This window comes from Sus scrofa, chromosome 15 (genome assembly GCF_054392235.1).
Source record: "Sus scrofa isolate SSC_HxYL_T2T_F1_AM1 chromosome 15, Sscrofa_HxYL_maternal_Yorkshire_Landrace_v2.0, whole genome shotgun sequence".
Lineage (NCBI taxonomy): Eukaryota > Metazoa > Chordata > Mammalia > Artiodactyla > Suidae > Sus > Sus scrofa.
The window spans coordinates 154,615,018-154,635,386 of NC_139397.1; the positions used below are offsets into that span (position 1 = coordinate 154,615,018).

General features: G+C 61.7%; 1 protein-coding gene across 4 annotated transcripts; it reads left to right on the top strand.

Annotated features, from left to right (window-relative positions):
- Positions 1-5,696: 5,696 nt before the first annotated feature.
- On the top strand, positions 5,697-19,675 carry GAL3ST2 (galactose-3-O-sulfotransferase 2). 4 transcript variants are annotated; one of them, XM_084998232.1, is made up of 5 exons: positions 12,454-12,583; positions 13,467-14,136; positions 14,924-15,007; positions 16,013-16,277; positions 16,885-19,675. In XM_084998232.1, exons 3-5 carry the CDS (start codon positions 15,003-15,005, stop codon positions 17,701-17,703), a joined length of 1,089 nt encoding a protein of 362 aa, XP_084854358.1. In that variant the 5' UTR covers positions 12,454-12,583; positions 13,467-14,136; positions 14,924-15,002; the 3' UTR covers positions 17,704-19,675. The 4 variants fall into 4 exon arrangements, with proteins under 4 accessions (NP_998943.1, XP_084854357.1, XP_084854358.1 ...); NM_213778.1 differs by lacking the exons at positions 12,454-12,583; positions 13,467-14,136 and adding an exon at positions 5,697-5,725 and having other exon boundaries at positions 16,885-17,703; XM_084998231.1 differs by having other exon boundaries at positions 10,576-14,136.
- The last annotated feature ends 694 nt before the right edge of the window (positions 19,676-20,369 follow it).

The following is a 20,369-nucleotide window of genomic DNA, read 5'->3' on the forward strand; positions in this document are numbered from 1 at the left end:
TCCACTCGGCACATTGGAGCTGCCCGTGGCCTGGCAGCCATCCTGCAGACGTCTGCTGGGGCTCAGCCTCTGACCTCTGGGAGTCAGGTTTGAGGCCAGCCTTTCCCCGGCTGGTTCTGGATGGGAGACGGGGCTGCCCGCCCAGGGCCTGGTGGAGGAGGTGGCAGTGCTTGGACTGGGGGAGGCAGACCTGTACCAGGCATTTCTGCCAGGGTGCCCCTGAGAGCAGTGGGCACCATGAGGGGCCTTGTTCAGGATGCACGGCGGCAGGGGCGGGACATGCCGTTTTGCCTGCTCCCCTCTTCTGCCCCGAAACCCCCTCTCTGGCTTGTCCTTGTGCCTTTTGGTCAGTGGAAGAACACAGCCTGGCGGAGCAGGCAGGCAGAGGGCCACTGCCCAGCCCCGCGTGTGGTGATGCAGCAAGGACTCTGCAAGGATACATATCCAGAAAAACCTGCTGGGATAGCAGGAAACCAGGGGAGCCTTGGCCACATCTGCAGGAGAGAACCCGCAGGGACACAGATGGCCTGGATAGCACCACCCGTGCCTGCAGAAACACGCTTCTGGACGACTTGGGATCCTGAAGTGCACGTGAGAGCCGAGTCCAGTGAATCCCACCTGTCCAGAGCCTCATGGCCGCGCGGGCACACCAAACATCCCAGGCCGAGGGGACCAGGCGGGCCAGGGCCGGACCCCGTGGGGGTGGGAGCAGGGGGCAGACCCCAGAGACAATCTCCCAGTGTGCCTGGAGGTGGCGGGGCGGGGGTGCCATTGTGTTCGGATTAGAAGAAGCTTAGGATTTTCACCTTAAAACCGCTAAGCTGCTGCAACGTGAGCAGGGATTAGGTAAGAGGGCTGTTCTTAGTGGGGGAGCCATCTGGAGGGGCCAGGGAGAAGCCAGGAAGGGGCTGCAGTCATTCTCCAGGCGGGAGGGAGCCCCAGGCAGGGGTTGGAGCAGGCTGCTGGGGAGTATGGGGGAGCAGGAAGCCTTCCCCTGCAACCCCAGGGTGGGCTGTGGCTGGCGGGGGGCCTGTCTCCCTCTCCTCTCCCAAGGTGGTCCAGTCGAAGCTGTGACATGGTAGCTGGGAAATCAGCTGATGGCCCTTTGTTTCTGGGCAGAGTGTGCAGTGCCTGGAGCCATCTTCCAGGTTCCACGGCCCTGGGCCCTGGGGACAGCAAGGGGGACAGGTGGCAGGTGGATCCAAGGGAGTTCTCAGCTCCTGGCCCCAGAAGCAGAGAGCTGGGGGCCCCAGATGGGGGGCCGCGGCACCTGTGCTGGGGTCTGACCCTCTCCTGATGTTCACATGTACCCGCCAGAGCCGGAGCTCGGGGGGCTGCTGCCCACAGGGCCCTTGGTGGATTCTGGCTGGCAGGCGGGCGTCAGTGGGCAGAGGTCCTGGCTGTGGCTCCCCTGGCCTCTGGGGCAGGGAGCCCCCCTGCCTGCGGGCCCTGCCAGCCTCTCCCCAACAACCACCCGCCCTCCGGATAAGGCTGTGCGGAGTGGGTGTTGGGGGCGTGGGGGGGACACACCTGCTCACGGGCCTTTGCTCCCCTGGGGCCTGATCTAGCGCTGCCCACCGCTGCAGGACTCAGGCCCCATGCCCGTCAGAGTGCGCCAGAGTGCGCGTGTGACTGTGCACACATGGTTGTGTCCCTCACACGCAGGGGACCCACAGGGCTGGGTGGTCGTGGGCCGCCAGCCAGGCAGGCACAGAGAGGCCTCTCAGTCGGACCCTCGGGATGGCTCTGCTGGCATGGCGCTGCTCCTGCTCCCAGACCTGGCTGGCATCCTTGTGTGTCTATCTGCCATGGGGGCTGCCGGGGTAAGCAGGAGCCCCCAGACCCTGGCCTGGTGCCACCCCAGCCAGAAATCATGGGTCACGGTGGCACCCTTGCTTGGGCCCACCTGAGGCTGGGCTGAGGCTCAGGTGGGCCCCTGAGGCTCCCCACGTCATGTTCCTTAGACTTGTTTGCGCCCAGCCCCAGTCTGAGCCGGGGACGTGGTGAATGTCCCCTGGGTCTCTCACCTTGACCCACTCTTCCTGCCCGGATCTGGGAGCTGGGGCCCCAGCTGGGGTTCGGTGCCGCAGGCCCACCACGGTGAGTGCGGGGTGCCGGGAGGGCAGAGGGGTGGGAAGGGAGTGTCCTGGCTGAGGGCACCCGAGCATATCTGGGTGGAAAGCTGCCCCTGCACCCCCCAGCACCGTGGACGCCACAGAAGCAGGAAGGGAGACGGGCCATCTGGCCTCTTGCTGGCAGCTGGGTGCTCTGGGTGAGGAGGGGGCTGTAGCTGCTTGGCCAAGGGCTCTGATGCCAGCGAGGCCAGGCCTGTGATGGGGGACAAGGCTGTCCTCTGTCCTGGCCCTTCTCAGAGTGGATGCCTGGCCCAGGGTGTGTCAGAGGGGAGGGCAGCTGGCCTCCTTCCAAGACTGATCGTCTCGTTCTGGCTGCTGGGCAGTCCTGGGGTCCTGCCTGCAGGTCACTGGCCACAGCGCAGAGGGCACAGGAAGACGTCCACCCACGTGGGGCCTCTGTGGCTGCTGAACCAGAGCCCCTTAGTCAGCTCCCAGGTCTGAGCTGCCAAAGACCCCAGTCCACCCCTGAGCCTTGATGGGCTGGAGAAGGGGCATTTCCCCAGACCGAGCCCCCAGCCTCAGGGGCCCGGGGAGGGGCCCACAGGGTCCAAGGTGGGCTCCATGGGGGGGGGTGTTGACGGGGGTGGGGGCGGACAGTGTCAGGGCTTCTGCCCCCTCCAGGGACCCTGACTCTGTGAGGGTGTGAGCGGGACAGGTGCCTGGTGAAGGGACCTGGCTCAGCTCCTGGCTCAGAGTGAGCCAAAGCCATATGTCCTGTGTGTCCAGCAACCAGTGGGCGGGTCTGCGGGTGACCGTGAGGGCCTCGAGGCGGGTTGTGTTCTTGCCGGTGCCGGCAGGTCCGCTCTGACCAGTCACTGTGGGAACACCGATTTGCTTAGGAGAAAGGTGGACCAACGCCCAGCCCAGCCACCCGCAGCCGCTGTCAGGGCTGTGCCGTGGTGGTGTCCCCTCCCTGCCCGCATCCCCCTGTGCCCCCTGCAGGTGGCCCACTGGGCATCTGCCCTCCGGGAGCGCCCTCCCCCATCCTGGGCCGCCCCCACTGCCAGTGGCACCGGACTGGCCCCGCAGCCCCGGACAGCTGGGCCCTTGGGCCGCATCTCTCTGCTGCTGGCTGCGCCTGCTGGGCCCTCCTGGACAGCAGGTGCCGCGGCTGCTGCTGTGGCCTCCCTCGCCCAGGCCCAGGGCACAGCCGTCAGCTATCTCTGCAGCCGGTGCCCACCCTGTCACCCGGAGCCGACTCCCTGGGATCCTGTTGTACCTTCAGGGCTGGCGGCTCTGTGGCTCTCCTGTCCCCTCAGGGTGGGCCCCGGGGTGCGTCTCAGGTTCTTGGCTCAGCAGCCCGTCTCTCCTCCCCCGCCCCGGCGTCCCTCACCAAGTGTTCAATGGTCTGGGACACATTTGCAGGAAAGTAAATGAACGCGGTCTGAGGCCCCCATGGGTGGGGGTGGGGTCTGCACTTTGGCCCTAGACGTCCCCACGTGTGGCTCTCGGTGCCCTCCCACCCCCGTGCTGGAGGGTCCCGGCCTTGTGCTTAGGAGGAGCCAGGGGCCAGGCGAGGCCTTGCTGACATCTGGAGGGATGGCTCTTAGAAGCCAGAGGAGCCCGCCGGTGGGGGGAGGGGGGCTGAGGAGGCCCCCACCCTGCAGGGGGAGGACCAGCTGTCTGGATGGAGCTGCCTGTGCGGGGGTGGGGGGACAGGACCAGGGGACCCCAGGACAGAGGGGAGTACACTCAGGCTGCCCGCAGCCACGGGCCGGTCACTGTGACACCCTGTCTCCACCAGTGACCACGTCTCTCACCGGGTGGGGTCCGGGCTGGGGCAGCACCTCAGACCCAGCTGCTTCCGGGGGTGGCTGCTCTGGCAGACATCACCCCAAGTGCCCAACTTGACGTCATCCCATGCAGGCCCCTCAAGGGGAGCTGCCGCTGTGTGGGGTGTGGCTTCGAGGTGGCCAGTGCCCTTGACCCTGGGCTCCACCGTGTGGCTTTGTTGGCCAGTGAAGTGCGAGGGGCGGCCATGCAGCAGGCGGGAGGTGCCCTTGTCCCCTGCGTATCCAGGTGGCTGCTGACGCTGGAGGCGTTCTCTGGTTTGTCCCAGTGTCATTGGGGGTTGACGGGGTGTCAGTTGGATCAGTGTTGGGGTCATTGGGGGAATCGATTGGGGGTCGGTGGGGGTCAGCGGGGTCAGTGGGAGTCAGTGGGGTTATTGGGGGTCAGTGGGGTTATTGGGGGGTCATTGGGAGTCGATGGAGGTCAGTGGGGTCAGTGGGGGTGTCAGGAGAGGTGGGGGTGTCAGTGGAGGTGTCAGTGGGGTTGAGAGGCGGGGAGCCCCTGGTGTGCGTGTGCTGTGCTCGCAGGGCTTCTGTCTTGGCCTGGCCGGGGGTCTTCCTCTCCTTTCACCCCCGCCCCCCACACGGACGTGAAATACAAGGTGCTGGGCTCCAGCCCCCAGAGCGAAGACCCTCCCGGAACCTCCACCGGGACCGCAGGCCGGGCCTCCGCCTTCTCGCCCACACTTTCAGGCCCGGGTCGGGGCTCCCTGCACTGTGAGTGGCAACCCCAGTGCCCCCCGACTCCTGTGGTCGAGAGGTGCCTGTGGAAGGAACGTACCAGCCCAGAGGCCTGTCCGCCAGGCTCCCCAGAGGCCGTGGCCGGGCCGGGCCGAGCCGAGCCCACCCCTGAGCACCCCGAGGCCAGTCACGGGTGGCCCGGCCCGAGCTGGGAGTCGAGGCTCGCTGGTGCAGAGGGGACCCCAAAGCGCCCTGCTGCGGCGAAGCCCAGGCGTAGCAGTGGGGCGACATCCTGCCCCGGCTGGCAAAGACGCCAGGGCTGCCCAGGTGGGGAGGGGCCTCCACGGTGGCCGCCTCCTGGGCTGTGGGATCTTTGTCTTCCTATGAATCAACACTTGGTAAAAATGCTGCAAACATTTCCCCCCGTCTTTTGTTGGTCTTTGAATTATGTTTACTCCTTTCCCAAAGAAAGAAATGTACTTTCATGGAGTAAAGTCTATGAAAATTTTTGTTTTCTTCTGAGGTGTCCTCTTCCGAAAGTTCTTGGACCAGCCCAAGATGTAAAACTAGCTGAATTTTCTCATGGTAGAAAGCCAGCCTGAGGGGAGGGAGAGGAACGCTTTTCAAAGGGTCTGCTTTCCTTCCTCATCCTCGGAGCTGCCGGCCGACCCCCTTGCGTGTCACAGCATGTCCTCAGTTCTGGACAAATGTGCCCCACAGCCCCCTGTAAGCCCACCTGGGCCGACTGCGCCGGGCGGGGGCGGAGTGGGCAGGTGGCCACCCCACGCGGCAGGCCCTGCAAGGCGCCCGCTTCCAGTCTGGAGGGAGCCAGTCTCCCCAGGTGGCGCCAGCCGGGCCACAGGGAAGGTCTGGTTCTTTCTCAGAACCAAGGTTGAGCCCCGGGGTTGGGGTGAGGGTGGAGGGCGTGGCCTCACACCTGGGCTGGCAGGTGAGCTTCTCTGGGCGTCAGGTTCCTACTCTGCCCGCACCACACCCAGCCTGGTTCCTGTGCCCTGGGCCACCTGCCGGGGCAGCAGGGCCAGCCTGAACTGCCGCCTGCCCGCTCGCTGAGGCCGCAGACCCTGGAAACATGCTGTCTGCTCTGGGCGGCTTGCAGAGGTAAAGGGGGGTCTGGGCCACGGGGGCCACGGGGTGCTTCAGTCCTTCAGGTTGCTGGGCCAGGGCCTTGGGGGAAAAGGTCAAGGCCGCAGACCCCACCTCACAGCAGAGCATGCATGCTGGGTGTCAGGCTGCCCAGAGGCTGCTGAGCAGTTTAGGAAGAGTGACAAACATCTCATGGGTTAGAGGAAGAATCACAATTACAGGTCTTTAGGTCAATGCTTTAAGAAAAGGGTGGGGGGGGGGGAAGTCCTTTTTCTTTTTTGTACCAGGGAGAATTAAATTTATTTTAAAAAATTTAGAGTTCGTCTCCGCACCGGCCAGAGCGAGCCGGGTGGGGACCAGAGGAGGGAGGACAGGCCGGAGGCCACTGTTTCCCCCTCAGGCAGGGCACGGCGTGCAGGGCTGGCTGAGCCAGGACAGTGGCTGCAATGGGCAGAGGGTAGGCAGGGAGCATCCTGGAGACAGACCCTCTGTCGCTGTGTGTCAGAACGCATGGCCGGTGCCTTTCTCACCCGGTCTCGGATGCCTGGGCCTGTGGCTGCCAACTTCTCCGTGGATGAGGGACCTCCTTGGGCTGGGCACGAGGCGCACAGAGGCAGAACGGCACCTGATGGATGTGGAAGCGTGGCCACGTTTCCGTGGTGACCGGGTGGCGAGCATCACTGTTGGGGCCCCCCACTGAATCTCCGGGCGTGTCTGTCTAAAACCGGTCTCCCACAGCTGCCGCGCCCGGGCGCCCAGCTTCTCGGTGGTCGGTCCTCTTCTGCTGGCGTCCAGTCTGCTCCGTGTTCTTCTCTCTCTCCTGTACCCCCTCCATCCCGTTCTCGTCTACCCTCTTCTTTCCGTTCTGATCTACATGAAGAGTGTTGTTGGGAGTTCCCCTTGTGGCTGAGCGGGTTAAGAACTCAACATGGTGTCTGTGAGGATGCCGGTTCGATCCCTGGCCTTGCTTAGTGGGTTAAGGATCCGGCATGGTCACAAACTGTGGTGTAGGTCACGGATGTGGCTCGGATCTGGTATGGCTGTGGCTGTGGTGTGTGCCAGCAGCTACAGCTCCAAATTGACCCCCGGCCCGGGAACTTCCATATGCCACAGGCGTGGCCCTACAAAGAAGGGGGAGAAAAAGCAGAGTGTTGGCTGTAACCCCAGGACTGAAGTGTGACCCGCTGAACTGATCATGTAGCAAATCCGTGCAGCCCAGAGTTGAGAAAACACCCATTTAGCCGTTGAGCCTGATGCAGCAGGGTCTGGGAGGATTCCGGGGTCCGGGTAGGGTGGTGGGGGCGTGGACAGCAGTGGGGCTGGAAGGCCCTAGACAGCCTCTTGCCCCCTGGCTCTGGCCGGGGCACCTCAGTTTCCCCCGGGAAGCTGCAGAGCAGCTTCTATGTGGCTGTGTCAGGATGGTGCTTCAGGGAAGCAGAAGCATGAGCCGCAGGTGTCTGAAGGCCAGTCTGAGGAATCTCGCTTTTGGTCAAAGCCAGGCCTTGTCATTCCTGGTTTGACGGCAGGGTGGCTGGTGGGGAGTGGAGACGGGCAGGCAGTGAGGGGGTGACTTTCTCTCCTTTTATAGAAGGAGCCCCGGGTGCAGGGCCGTGATCTGTTCTCTTTCCTCTCAGCGTTTGGGGCTTGTTGGCTCTGGACATCCAGCCCAACCCCTGTCTGTTTGGTTTGGCCTTCACACGAGGGCTCTGTGCTTCGGACTCAGCAGCCCACGGCCTCCACCCACCCTGTGCTGAGACCAGCTCAGCAGGATAGGGCTGAAGAACGGGTGCTGTGAAACTTACGGAAAAAAGTTAACATAAAACAAGACACAGAGACATTTAAGTAAAGGTGGGAACCAGGGGACTCAAGGTCTCAGGGACCAAGAGCGCCGCCGTAAGAAACCACACTGCTTCTATTGTGTTTTTTAGGATTATGTCACGTGAGAAGGGGGTTGTAGGTGCAGGATATAGGTTTTTTTAAGTTATTTTAAAAGTCACATAGCCGGTTGCTGATTAAGCTTTTACTCTGACCTTTAGGCATTTAACAATCATTAGCATTTGAGGAAGCTTGGCATCAGCTGTCTATGCAGAGCATCTAGAGAATCACTGTTGTGCTTCTGCAGACTGACTATCTGCAGCAACCCCGAGTGCCTCCGAGGTTTGCACCTCAGTTCTTCTTTGCTAATGCATATCCAGCTAACGACCCCTCATAAACCCCTTGGGGCTATGGGGCTCCTCCTTTATTCTTTTTTTTTTGCCTTTTCTTGAGCCGCTTCCCCGGCACATGGAGGTTCCCAGGCTAGGGGTCTAATTGGAGCTGTAGCTGCCGGCCTACACTAGAGCCACAGCAACATGGGATCCGAGCTGCCCCTGCAACCCATAACACAGCTCACGGCAACGCCGGATCCTTAATCCACTGAGCAAAGCTGGGGATCGAACCCGCAACCTCATGGTTCCTAGTCGGATTCGTTAACCACCGCGCCACAATGGGAACTCCAGTCCTCCTTTATTCTTAAGAGGACGTATCATGCTGTGCAAACGGCGTGCCAATCTGCACAGGTCTGGCGTGCCTAGACCAACGCACTAAGTCCTCATTCAGCTGACCCTGTGAATAACTTATGCCTTTAGGTCTTCGTTCTTAAGCTTAAGTCAGTCACCGTCACTGCGACTGTTTTTCAAGCAGGAAGATGGGGTAAAGTGAAGCAGGACAAGATGGAGTTTTCAGCAAAGAGGCTGAGAACACAATGCAGAAACACGTCTCGCGACAACCCTGATCACGCAGCTCCCAGCCCCAAGGAGGCCCAGGGCCGGCACCTCCCTGCTCTTCTCAGACGCTGAGCCGGGGAGGGGCCCGGTTCCTGAGGGTGCTGTGTTTAGGGAGGGAGCCCTGAGTGACTGTCAGTCCCATCCTCCTCCCTGCTAATTAAATGCTCCCGCTGCACCCAGGTCCTCAGCCTGTCGCCATGTCCTGCAGTGCACTTGGGGTTCCACAAGGACCCGCTGAAGGGACGAAGGATGAACGAGGGGAAGTGGCCACTGTGGGGGCTGCTTTATCCGGTGACTGAGGATCCTGCTCATGAGCCCTGGGCGGGGACCCTGGGTCAGCTGAGGGAGTTTGTTCTCTGTGTGGGTCCGGAGGCCCCGAGGAGATGGAGAGCTTTGTGAGCTTCACTGGTGTGTGTGTGTGTGTGTGTGTGTGTGTGTGTGTGTGTGTGTGTGTGTTGCGGGGGGGAGCCCTTTACAGTCCATGCTTTTTTTTTTAGGGCCACAAGTGTGGCATATGGAAGTTCAAAGGCTAGGGGTCAAATTGGAGCTGCAGCTACTGGCCTACGCTACAGCCACAGCCGCTACAGCCACAGCCGCCACAGCCACGCCAGATCTGAGCCGCGTCTGTGACCTACACCACGGCTCACGGCAACGCTGGGCCCTTAACCCACTGAGGGAGGCCAGGGATCGCGCCCTCGTCCTCGCGGATGCTAGTTGGATTCATTTCCAATGAGCCACGTGGGGACTCCCTTCAGTCCATTCTTCTGCTTCCCTGTGGCTGTGAGACCAGAGAGAGAGAGGAAGGGGGGAGGAGGGAGGGGGGCCATCAGGCTCAGGCCTGTGTGTCTAGATTCTGGCTGAAGCTGACCGATTGCTGAAGCCGGTCAGAGACTCGCTCCGGGTCTTCTGCAGCCCCACCAGGTGGAAGTTTGCTCACACCCAAGGGTTGGCTGGATGGGACCACAGGGGTGTGTGTGTATAATCCTGGACATAAAAACCCAGTTCCATAAAACCTCCGTGTGTGTCCCTCATGGTCAACACCCCACTAGAATTTCCTGAGCTGGGGGCGGGATGTCTCTATGACTGTTTATTACCCATAATTTTAGATCCTTTAGTGGTTCTTACTCAGAGGCCTAGGAATTCTCTCTGAGCGGCCTGGGCACCGCCCCTCCTGGGGGCTGGGGCCTCGAGCTCCTCAATGGCCCGTGGCCGGGAGCAGCGCCTTGTCCATTGGCGCCTAGGCCGTCTGCTTCGGGGTTTGCTGGTGCCACTTGTGGGCCACAGTGCAGGACCTTATCAGCGGGGCCTGACCCAGAGGTGACCGGTGACCTTGGCAACCAGCCCTGTTCCTGTGCAGGGCAGGGGGCCCCCACTGGGAGCCCCTTGGGTTCCAAAGTTGGAGGCTCTTTGGAGCTTATCTGCTGCTGCGACCAGGCCGGCCTGGAGGGGAGCCTCACAGAGAACCCTGAGAGGGTGGCAGCTCCTCGGGGTGCGTGGGAAGCAGTGCTACAGGGCTTGTCGTTTTCAGCTATATTTACGTGTTTCCCCACATTTCTTGGTTTTCAAAAGTTTTCTAGCACCGAACTCCTTAAAAATATTTTCTAGTTCGTTTTCCTTTTTAAAAAGAGTTTTATTGGCATGTAACTCACATACCAAACCATCTCCCCAAAGTCGTGCCACCACTGGGCTTGCCTTCGGAAGAGCTTCTGTGAGTTACGGTGTGAGGCGGACGCAGGAGGCCGGGCCCCCAACTCCCTGCTGCCTAGAACGCGAGCTGCACGGCCTCCGAAGTGGCTCTGTGTGGCCCCGAGGGTAGGGCTGAGCACCTAGTCGTCTGGCACCCGCACCCACCCACCACTCTGCTGACCCCATGGTCCTTGGGACTAGAGGGGATTTTGCAAAAGACAGAGGGCTTCCTCTGAAAGCATCATTGTTCCCGAGCAGCAGGGAGAGTTTGTTGCCTTAAGGCCAAAGTGTTACTGTGAAAGTTAAAGCTGAAATTTTAAACAGATGGTCAGTGTGTGTTGGAATTTCATTAAACTCCTCTGCAGTGGCCAGTAAAAGCACAGTGTTTGCGGAAGGGCGTTTTATGTGGCAGATAAAGTGGGGCCGGGGTGAGGCCTCGGGGAGAAACGAGCCTGGGGCATGTCCCATGGGCCTCATGGAGTGGGGTTAAACCCTAACTCTATGGGGCTGTAAAACTGCTGTGCTCATTGCTCCAGCTCCAGGGGACAACCCACCGCCCTCCCTGGGAGGGCCTCGTGAGTCAGCAGAAGTGGCTCCACGCGAGCCAGGGATCCTGTGACCCCGCGAGCCGGGTGGCCTTCTGGAAGTTCACCCCTGGACTTTGTTCCTTCTGCCTTGGTGCAGGTGCCCAGGCCCCGGGACCCGCCTCCAGCTGGGACCCAGTCCTGTGCCGGCGCCCTTGGCAGCCAGGCCCTAGCGGGTGTGAGCGTGTAGGCCGGACTGCAGTGCAGCATAGTTCTTAGGCTTCTTAAGGCTTGGCCTGTGCACCTTTTGGCCTCAGGGAGACCCTCTGAGGTGGGTCCCAGGCTCTGTCCTGGGTCCGGGGAGGAGGGCGTGAAGGCGGGCTGGGGAAAGCTTGCACCTGCCTGCAGCTGGAGTGGGAGCTGGAAGCCGTGGGCGAGGCAGTGGCTGGCACCACAAATGCTTCCAGCCTGCAGATGTGCGTGTGTGGTGTGGACGCAGGCGGGAAACCCAGCACCCTATGTCCCCCGAGGTTGCACCCTGTGGGAGAGAGAAGGCAGGGCCCAGTGGGAGGGGCTGCTTGCAAGCTGCAGTCCCATATCAGTCGGCATTGGTGCTGGACTGGGGTGTGAACCTGTGGGGGGCGAATGTGGCGGTTCCCAGGTTTGCCACCCGGGAGGCTCCGAAGCCACAAGCTTCTCGGAGTGGTGAGACCCAGGCCCCAGGGGACGATCCCTTGAGACCATTTCTTACCAATAAGACCCTCTGGGAGATGTGGCTCCTCCCTGGCTGGGTTCACAGGTGTATGGGACAGCTGGGAGCACCCTGTCAGCCCAGACAACAGGGGTGTCGCCAAGACTGGGGCCCCGGGCTGCCAGAATTCCACCAGAGCAGGCCTGCGAAGTGGCTGGAAGTGGCCAGATACAATGTACCTTAAAAAACTGGGGGGAGGAGTTCCTGTTGTAGCTCAGTGGGGTTAAGAGCCTGACATAGTGTCTGCGAGGATTGCGGGTTCGATCCCTGGCCTCCATCAGTGGATTAAGGATCCGGTGTTGCCATAGCTGTTGTCGGTCACAGATGTGGTTTGGATCGTTGTGGCCGTGGCTGTGGCGTGGGCCTCAGATTAAGCACCGATTTGATCCTTGGCCCGGGATCTTTCATATGCTGTGTGTGCGACCATGAGAAGAAAAAAAAATTTTTCAGCGCTCCCGTTGTGGTCCAGTGGGTTAAAGATCTGGTTTGTCTCTGTGGAGGCACAGGTTCAATCCCTGGCCTTGCTTAGCGGGCTAAGGATCTGTCGTTGCCATGAGCTGTGGTGTAGGTTGCAGATGTGGCATGGATTTGATCCCTAGTCTGGGAGCTTCCATATGCCGAGGGTGTGGCCTAAAAAGAAAAGCATTTTTTCTTGCTCTAGTGCTGTGCACTAGCACACGGAAAGTGAACATGCATTTCCTTTACAATGACAGCGACTCAGGACAGGCCGCTGGGTCCTGGCCCGACTCCCGCTGCCCGCACTCTGCTGGCAGGGCGTTTGCCCGCAGGCCTGGCCCCGCTAGTGACCCCTCCTCCCACCCTGTCTTCCTCTGCTTCTTCCCCGACCCAGCTGGCTGCAGGGGACACTGCGAGTGGGTCGGCGTGGCCGCTGGTTAACTCGGCCTGGGCCACAGGCGTGTGGCCTCCCTGTGCTCGGGGGGACTCCCTGGGGTGAGCCTGGGGGTTGTCGAGATCAGGAAGCATGTGGTGACGTGGGATAAACCCCCGCACATCCAGGCCAGGCAAAGGCCCTGCGGTCCCAAGAGGCAGCGCCATCAGAGCAGCGGCGACGGTGAGGACAGCCCGGGCGCCACACCCTTGACCAATGTGTCCTGACCAATGGGGTCAGGTGGAAACCCAGCAGCAGGTGGGTGACCCACCTGTGCCCACGCTGGAAAGCTCTGCTTTGTCACCAGCCACCCCTCCGCGCCCAGGTCGCCTCTGGGCGCGGAGCAGCTCAGAGGTTGGGACTTCCCGCACCATCCAGCACCCAGCAGGCGTTTTCCTCAACGGGGTTTGGAAGCTTCTTGCTATTACTGTAGTGTTTGTGTCTGCTGGGATTTTAGAATTGACTGGTTATTGAACGTTCTTTTTGGGGGGTTGCGTTCAACCTTGGCACTGCTTTATGCAGAAGTCAGAGAGCAGAGGAGCTGCGGCGGTAGCCGAGGGCTGGGGGCCAGCAGGGTCTGACAGGGCAGCGCACGAATAGCCATTTCCTGCCCAGCAGTGCGGCCAGTGTGAATCTCTTCCACGCTTCAGTTTCGGGAGGGTTAGGGGAGGCTCGTGGAAGGCCTGAGCCTGAGTCTCCCTGCTCAGGAGGTGCCACGCTTTGCCCTTTCCTTCCAGGCTTCTTCTCCCTCCTGCTTCCCCTGGTTAACCTGCTCTCTCTCCATTTGCCTGTCACACTCCTATGCACCCTGTAAAGCCCTATATAGAAGCCCCTGTCCAATTGGGAAGCTCGTCCCTGTGTAAGCTCTTTGAGTGCAGGTGTGACATCTGGTCCCCTCGCCCCTGACCTGACCTCCTGCACTGAGAGTCTGTGGCCCATGTGGCATAGTCCCCTTGTCCCCTCTAGCCCCTGTCAGAGACCCCTTCACCTGCTCAGAGGCCTGTTGGTACCAGCTGCCCCTCCACGTTGCTGGAGCCCGAGGGCCTGGGCGCCCTGCCAAGCAGAGCCTGTGTGGAGACGCAGCCGGTGTGGGCTGTGGGCAAGACCCCTCTCGCGTCCTCTTTTCCTTCTTATCCTTCAGATGTGGGCAGCCTGATGCTCACCTCTGACCTCACCTTTGCTAAGGAGCGGCTGGGGCGCTGGCTCGGATGTGTCGGCAGGAAGCAGGTGGGTGGGGAAGGTGTCTGGGGACAAGGCTGTGATGCTCAGAACCAATCTGGGAAGGGCAGGTGTGTCTGGGAACAGGTGATTGGCACCGGCCGGTCCTGGCGATAGGGGCCTGGGCTGGGGGCTCCTCGCAATTTGCCTCCTTGAGAGCTCAGGGTCCAAGGTTCATGCTGTTACTGGTGGAGTCAAGGTGAGCACGTGCAGGTCTGTGCAGGCGCCTCCCATCTCCAAGAAGTCAGGATGCCCAACCGCCAGCGCCACACACTGACTGGACGACGGCCAGGCCACGCGCAGGGCGTGAGGAGGCAGGGGAGCTCAGAAAAGGCCATGAGTGAGATGTGTTGGGGGCAGTGCCCTCCCAGCAGGGAGGGCCCCCGATGATTCTCTGCCCAGCAGCCACCCAGCGGTCTGCTCGCTGGAAAATCAGGGCCCAAATACCTGGACGCAGAGGGCGCTGTCTCTGTGCACGGGCCACGGCAGTGGACGAGGCCACAAGGTGATGGGCGTTCATCAGTCAGATGCCAGGAAAACAACGGAGGCCCCGCAGACGGCGGTTTGCCAGCCCAGCACGCCAGCTGCCTCAGGTGGGGGTGGGGGCTGTGCCAGGGTAGCACTGTGCTGCTTGGTGGCTCTGTGTCTAGGGCCACCTGGTTCATGAACTCTGTATGCAGAGCCCAACCTGGGAAGTGCCTGCAGCCTGAGCATCAGGACTAAACAGAGGCCTGACTTCCAGGTTGTTCTGGGCTATGAGGGGCCTCCTGCTGCTGGCTGGACCACTGGGTCCTGGGCCACCAGCCTGGCCACGTGTGAAACGAGCAGCCGCTTGTACTTGTTTCAGAGATGCGTGTGCCTCTCCCGCAAGCCCAGCTCCGGTCCAGGCTGCAGCCCCTGCTCCCACAGGCTGCCGCCCACCCCTCGCTCCCTCCATAGGGGCAGCAATTGCATGGCTCTCTTAGCGCACGCTTGGGTGGGTGGGCATGGGACCACAGGTCCGAATTTTGGTCAATAAGATGGAAGTTTGCTAGAGGCTTCTAAAAGGCTTTTGATTCCTTCTCGTGTTGGGGGAGTCCCCTGAGCTGGTCACACCTCTACCTGCCAGCTCCACCCTCTCTGTGCCACCTCCCAGGAACGGGTCCCCATCTTGGCTTCTCCTGGCTTCTGAGCAGTGGATGTGGGGTTGAGGGACCCACTGGGGGTGGGGCCTGATGATTCAGGCCCACTGGGTTTTGTCCCCTCACCCTAGAGCCCCCTGTGCACAGCAGATATTGGATATAAGCTGTCCCATGACGAGGGGGTGTGGAGGGGTCGGGGTGGGTGGCACTGGCTCCTCCTGAGCCCAGACTCAGGGTGGAGGGGCCTTGTTCCCCACAGGTGCTTCTGGGCCATCCTCCTCCTGGCCCTGACCGTGTCCCTGCTGGCTGGCTTCCTGCACAAGGACGTCAGGCTGCTCATGCCGTGAGTCTTGCGTGGTGTGGGCTGAGGTCCTGGCACGGCCCCTCCCAGAGCAGCACCAGGACCCCAGCCTACCCCCTCTGGGCGGCCCCGGCCCCGGCCGAGACTGCGGCCGTGCCTCTGCTCGGTGCCTTGGGCTCCCCTCTGCAGTAGAGGAGTGGGCCCTTCCTTGGGGTCCCCCAGCCCCTCAAGCTGCCCAGGCCCCCTGGGAGGGCAACTAGAGGGTGGGATCTGGGCCTGGGCAGAGCTGTTGGCGGCAGAGGGTGACTGGGTGATGGGAGGAGGGCTGGGGAGGCCATGACCTCTGCTTCCCTGTTTGTTGGTGGTGTGACCTGTGAGGCCCAGGGTCCACACGGATGGCCACCTGGCCTAGTGCCTTAGCCTGGCTGCTGGGAGGGTCCTGTGGTCCCCGGCTACCTCCCACCCCCTACTTGCTGTCCACAAGAGTCGGGGGAATGCCACAGCCCTCTGGGTATCTTTGCCTGCCCCGATTGTCCCCAGGGTGGGTACAGGCTTCTGCATTGTCCCCCACCATTCTGGGTCACTCTTACCAGCCCTGGGCTCTGCATTGGGGCAGGAAGGCCACCTACTGCTCCAGGCTGGAGTCCACGGCTGGGGGCTGCCATCGTGGGTCACAGGCCTGGGCACCAGGGTCCACTCTGACCAGTTCTAGCATGAAGGGTCAACCAAGAAATGCCAGCCCCGTGGCCCAGGTCACAGGGCTAGAGCCAGTCTGGGTGCTCTGAGACCCAGGACAGGGCAGATGGCGGAGCCACTGAGGGAGCAATGGTGTCTGGGCCAGCGGTCCCCTGGGGCTGCAGGGTTGGGGGCTCGAGGTCAAAGGGAGCCCAGTGATGCGGTTGGGTTTGGGGTGTCACCAGGTCAGGGAGTCTCGACTGGGGAGCATGGTGATGGGAGAAGGTCCAAGGGCCTCCCGTTTCGGGGGTTGCTGGGGTGGGGTGTCGGGGGGGATGCGGGGGCTCCCACGCCGACTGTGCTCTCCCCTAGCCTACTCAAGGGCCAGGCTGAAGGGCCCCCCATCACCAACGTCATGTTCCTCAAGACGCACAAGACGGCCAGCAGCACGGTGCTCAACATCCTCTTCCGCTTCGCCGAGACGCACAACCTGTCGGTGGCGCTGCCCGCGGGCCAGCGCGTCCACCTGGGCTACCCCTGGCTCTTCCTGGCGCGCTATGTGGAGGGCGTCGAGGAGGGCGGCCCCGAGCAGCGCTTCAACATCATGTGCAACCACCTGAGGTTCAACCTGCCGGAGGTGCGTGGCGGAGGCGGGGGGCCCTCCGTGGGGTGCGGGGCTGGGGCTCAGGCCGAGGCCTAGCGTGGGGGCTGGTGGAGGCTCCTGCCGGGCCTGCAGCCCCCTGCCTGGCTGCCAGTCGCCTGCGCTTGCTCCTGGAGTCGGGCCCTGCTGCTCTCCCCTCTCCCACCTCCTGCCGGTTCCCAAGGCCGCCACTCTTCCTACCTGTGGACGTTGGCACGTGCTGTCTGTCCCCTTTGGCGGGAAAGCTCTTCACAGCTTCTTCTCGGAGTCTGGTCTCAGCTTAGAGGTCACCTCCTGGGTGGGGGGTGCTTCTCCGACCTCCTTTCTAAAGGCATAGCCGGGGCGGGTGGGGAAGGGTGAGGGAGTTGGGGGGAGGAGCATGGCCCGGTTCAGGTGTTTTGAGGTCACTCTGGATGCTGGTGGAGAGAGGTGGGCAGGGGAGCAAGGTGGCCCGGCTGGATGTAGGAGGGCCAGGTGGCGGAGGCAGTGGGGCGGAGGGCAGGTTCCGGTGCGCTGCCGGGTGGGGAAGAAGACGCCACCTGCCGCCAGGGCCGCCTGAAGGAGCCCGGAGAGTCACCGCCCTCCTTGTTCTGTCTCCAAACAGGTGCGGAAAGTCATGCCCAACGACACTTTCTACTTTTCCATCCTCAGAAACCCTGTCTTCCAGCTCGAGTCCTCCTTCATCTATTACAAGGGCTATGTCCCGGCCTTTAGGGACGTCGTCAGCCTGGAGGCCTTTCTGGCCTCCCCGGGGACCTACTACAACGAGAGCCAGGGCTTGCGCAACGCCTACGCCAGGAACGGCATGTGGTTCGACCTGGGCTTCGACAACAACGCGCCTGCGGAGGACGCCTACGTGCGCGCGCGCCTGGCTGACGTGGAGCGGCGCTTCCAGCTGGTGCTCATCGCCGAGCACTTCGACGAGTCCATGGTGCTGCTGCGGCACCTGCTGCGCTGGCGGCTGGACGACGTCGTCTCCTTCCCGCTCAACTTGCGCAGCCCGGGCAGCGTCACCAGCCTGACGCCCGAGGGTCAGGAGCGCGCCAAGCGCTGGTGCGCCCTGGACTGGCGCCTCTACCAGCACTTCAACCGCACCTTCTGGGCGCGCCTGCGTACCGAGCTGGGCCCGCGGCGGCTGCGCTCTGAGGTGGCGCAGCTGCAGGCGCGGCAGCGCGAGCTCCAGGCCCTCTGCGTGCAGGACGGCGCCCCCAAGAACAAGTCGCAGATCACCGACCTCAGGCTGCGTCCTTACCAGTCGGGCGAGGCCGACATTCTGGGCTACAGCCTGAGGCCCGGCCTGGACAACCAGACGGTGCAGCTGTGTCAGAGGATGGTCACGCCGGAACTCCAGTACACGGCCCGCCTGTACACGCAGCAGTTCCCAGAAAAACCCCCCAAGAACATACCCTTCCTGGGGGCGTAATGGCCATCGGTGCTGCCTCAGGCTCAGAGGGGGCTTCCCAGGGCATCCAGGAGACCCAGGCCCCCCAGACCCCCCAGACCACAGGGCGAATACGCCTGTGAAGGAACCCCCTGTGGTCTGTCCTCTTGGAGGCCTCCCTCTTTCGTGGGGGCCTCAAATGCAGGACAACAGGCCCAGCTGGTCTGATGGCGTGAACCCGTTCATTCCTCAAATAGAAAAGTCTCACCGGGTAGGCAAGTTAGTTACATGTCAGCACACTGTCCACCCAAAGACCAGGAGCCCAGGGAATCGGGAGGGCCTGGGTCCCTGATGAGCACGCGCTGGTCACCGAGTCCCGGTTTAGCACCCACAGGCAGCACTTTGAAGGTGGGCCTGGGGAGCAGGGACAGGGAGTGGGGTCTGGAACGTCCCGCTTCCCATCTTTGGCTGTGTGAGGCGTGCTTCCAACCGAAAAACTTGAGAAATCTTAGAATTGCTTACGAGACAAATGCTTCAGTCGGAACACAGGTCGAGGGTCAGGGCTGCAATTCTGCTTTGGGGTAGCCCCCCTCCCCGAATATCCAGTGAAGGAGGAAGCCTGCTGGAGAGGATGGGCAGCTGCAACCTCAGTTACCATGGAGACCATGCTGGATGTGATCCCAGAGGAGGGAGGCTTCCAGGCAGCCCTCTTTGTGGTCTGTGGGGAGGGAGTGAGGATGCCCTGCCTGGCAGGACGTGACCTCTGGCTGCTTAGGACGGGGTGCACACATCCAGCTCCATGTCCCTGTGCCCTTAGAAAATTAGGCACCCGGAGCACCCAAGAAGCAGAGCCACTCTTCCACACTGAGCCGCCTGTCCACCTGGTGCGGGGTCCCCTTCGTTCCCTGTAGGCCCTCATCTCTGAAGACCCCAGCACGTGCTCAAGGTGCTTCTCCGTCAGGGTGTGTCCTCACTTCTTAGGGGAATCAGCCTCTCAAAAAAGGGAGACCCCACCCACCCACACACTGGAACAGGCAGCAGCTCCCTTGGGCATCAACTTAATGGAGGAGCTTCCAGTAGAATGAATTTTCAGTAAGATTAGAGGACATTTTGCAGTGAATTTGAGAGGGAAAGAATATTTGGAAAGGGGATAAATGACTTCCAAAAAAAGCGGAATAGGATAGATGGACACGGAACCAGGGTCAGCTGGTGGACCCTCCAGAGGCTCCCCCATCCTCTGCCGAGAGGAAAATGCAAAGAAGGAACTTCCACGGGAGGGTGCAGAAGGGAAGGCAGATCCAGGATGAGCCGGCCCGCGAACGCTGGGTGTCCCTGAGAGTAAGGCCATGGATAAGTCCCACAGAGAATGGGAGCGTTTACCTCCACTTAAAGGCAGATGAAATCTGTGCCCTGAACTTGGGCAGCTGCACCAACCCCCGGAAAAAACAAGACATCCACTCCCGCCCCGCCCCAGCCAGTGTGGGCAAGCAGAACGCGCTGCTGCTCGGTGGAGAGTGTGGGCACCGTCCACCACCCCGCCAGTGGGGCTGGGACCGCGGATGTGGCGAGCAGCCGAGGACACGGAATTACCATAGAAATCCAGCAGCATTTGCGTTTGTCTTTGTGGCTGGCAGGAGTGTAAACCAGCTCTGTCTTTGTAGAGGAAAATTTGTGGGTATTTGTCACACCGCAATAAAGCACATGCGGTTTGTAACAGAGCTGTGGTTGTCCACCAGAAGGGGTGTTTAAAACGCTAAGTTCTAGGTGGCCAAGAAAGCTGGGAGTGACCTGTGCCTCTCCTTTGTGATGCTTGGGTCAGGGCTGGTGAGCGGGGCCGCAAGTGACCAGGATGGGGTGTGACTGTCCCAGCCAGCAGAGTCCGTGGGGGCGCGGGAAGCTGAGAGGGCAGACTGTGTAGTTTTCAAGAGAAGCTTTGTAATACAGGTTTTTATGTGAAACCTTCATGTTTAAAATGCTGGCATCTAACTACATCATTAAAACTCGGGAGAGAGAACAAGATGTGTCGGATGCCCTGTGAGCGCTCTGCGGTCCTTCATGCCACAACCTGGGGGCCAGACTGTCCCTCCCTTGCCCCCTGGAGGATGGCCCTCTGGCTTCTCGTGGGCGGCATCTCCGGAGGAGGCCTGGGGGCAGCGGATGCCCATGTCCCCCACGGAGGTCAGTCGCGGCTCCTGGCAGTGGCCCTCCCCCTGCACAGCGTTGCTGGAGCCTGAGCCCCAGGGAGGAACCAGTCAAACAGCAGAGAGGAGCCCCATGTGGCCCTGTCCTGGTATTGCCCCATTCTGACTGTCCTTCTGCCCCTCTGTGTTGCACCAAAGTTGCATGGCTGGTGGGATGGTCCTGAGTCCTGATGCAGCCCTGGGGTGCGGCCAGCTCTGCCTCCCAGCCCCACAGTGGGCCCTTGTCTGCCTGCTCTCAGGTCCGAGAGGCAAGTGCTCCTGCGGCCGCCCCACAGCCAGCTCTGTGGTACCCTTCGGTGCCCGGTGAGTCCCCTCCCTGCCCTCGGGGGCCAGCTCCTGCCCCTCATTGTGCTGAGGGCCCTCCAGCCAGAAGTGCCACAAGGACTTCCCCGCCATGGGACAATTTCCTGAAGGGCCCCAGGGATAGATTTAGGAGCTGGGATGGATGCAGACTGGGCCCTGCCTGGCGAGCACGCTCGGTCCGACCTGTGGGTGATGCTCCACCAC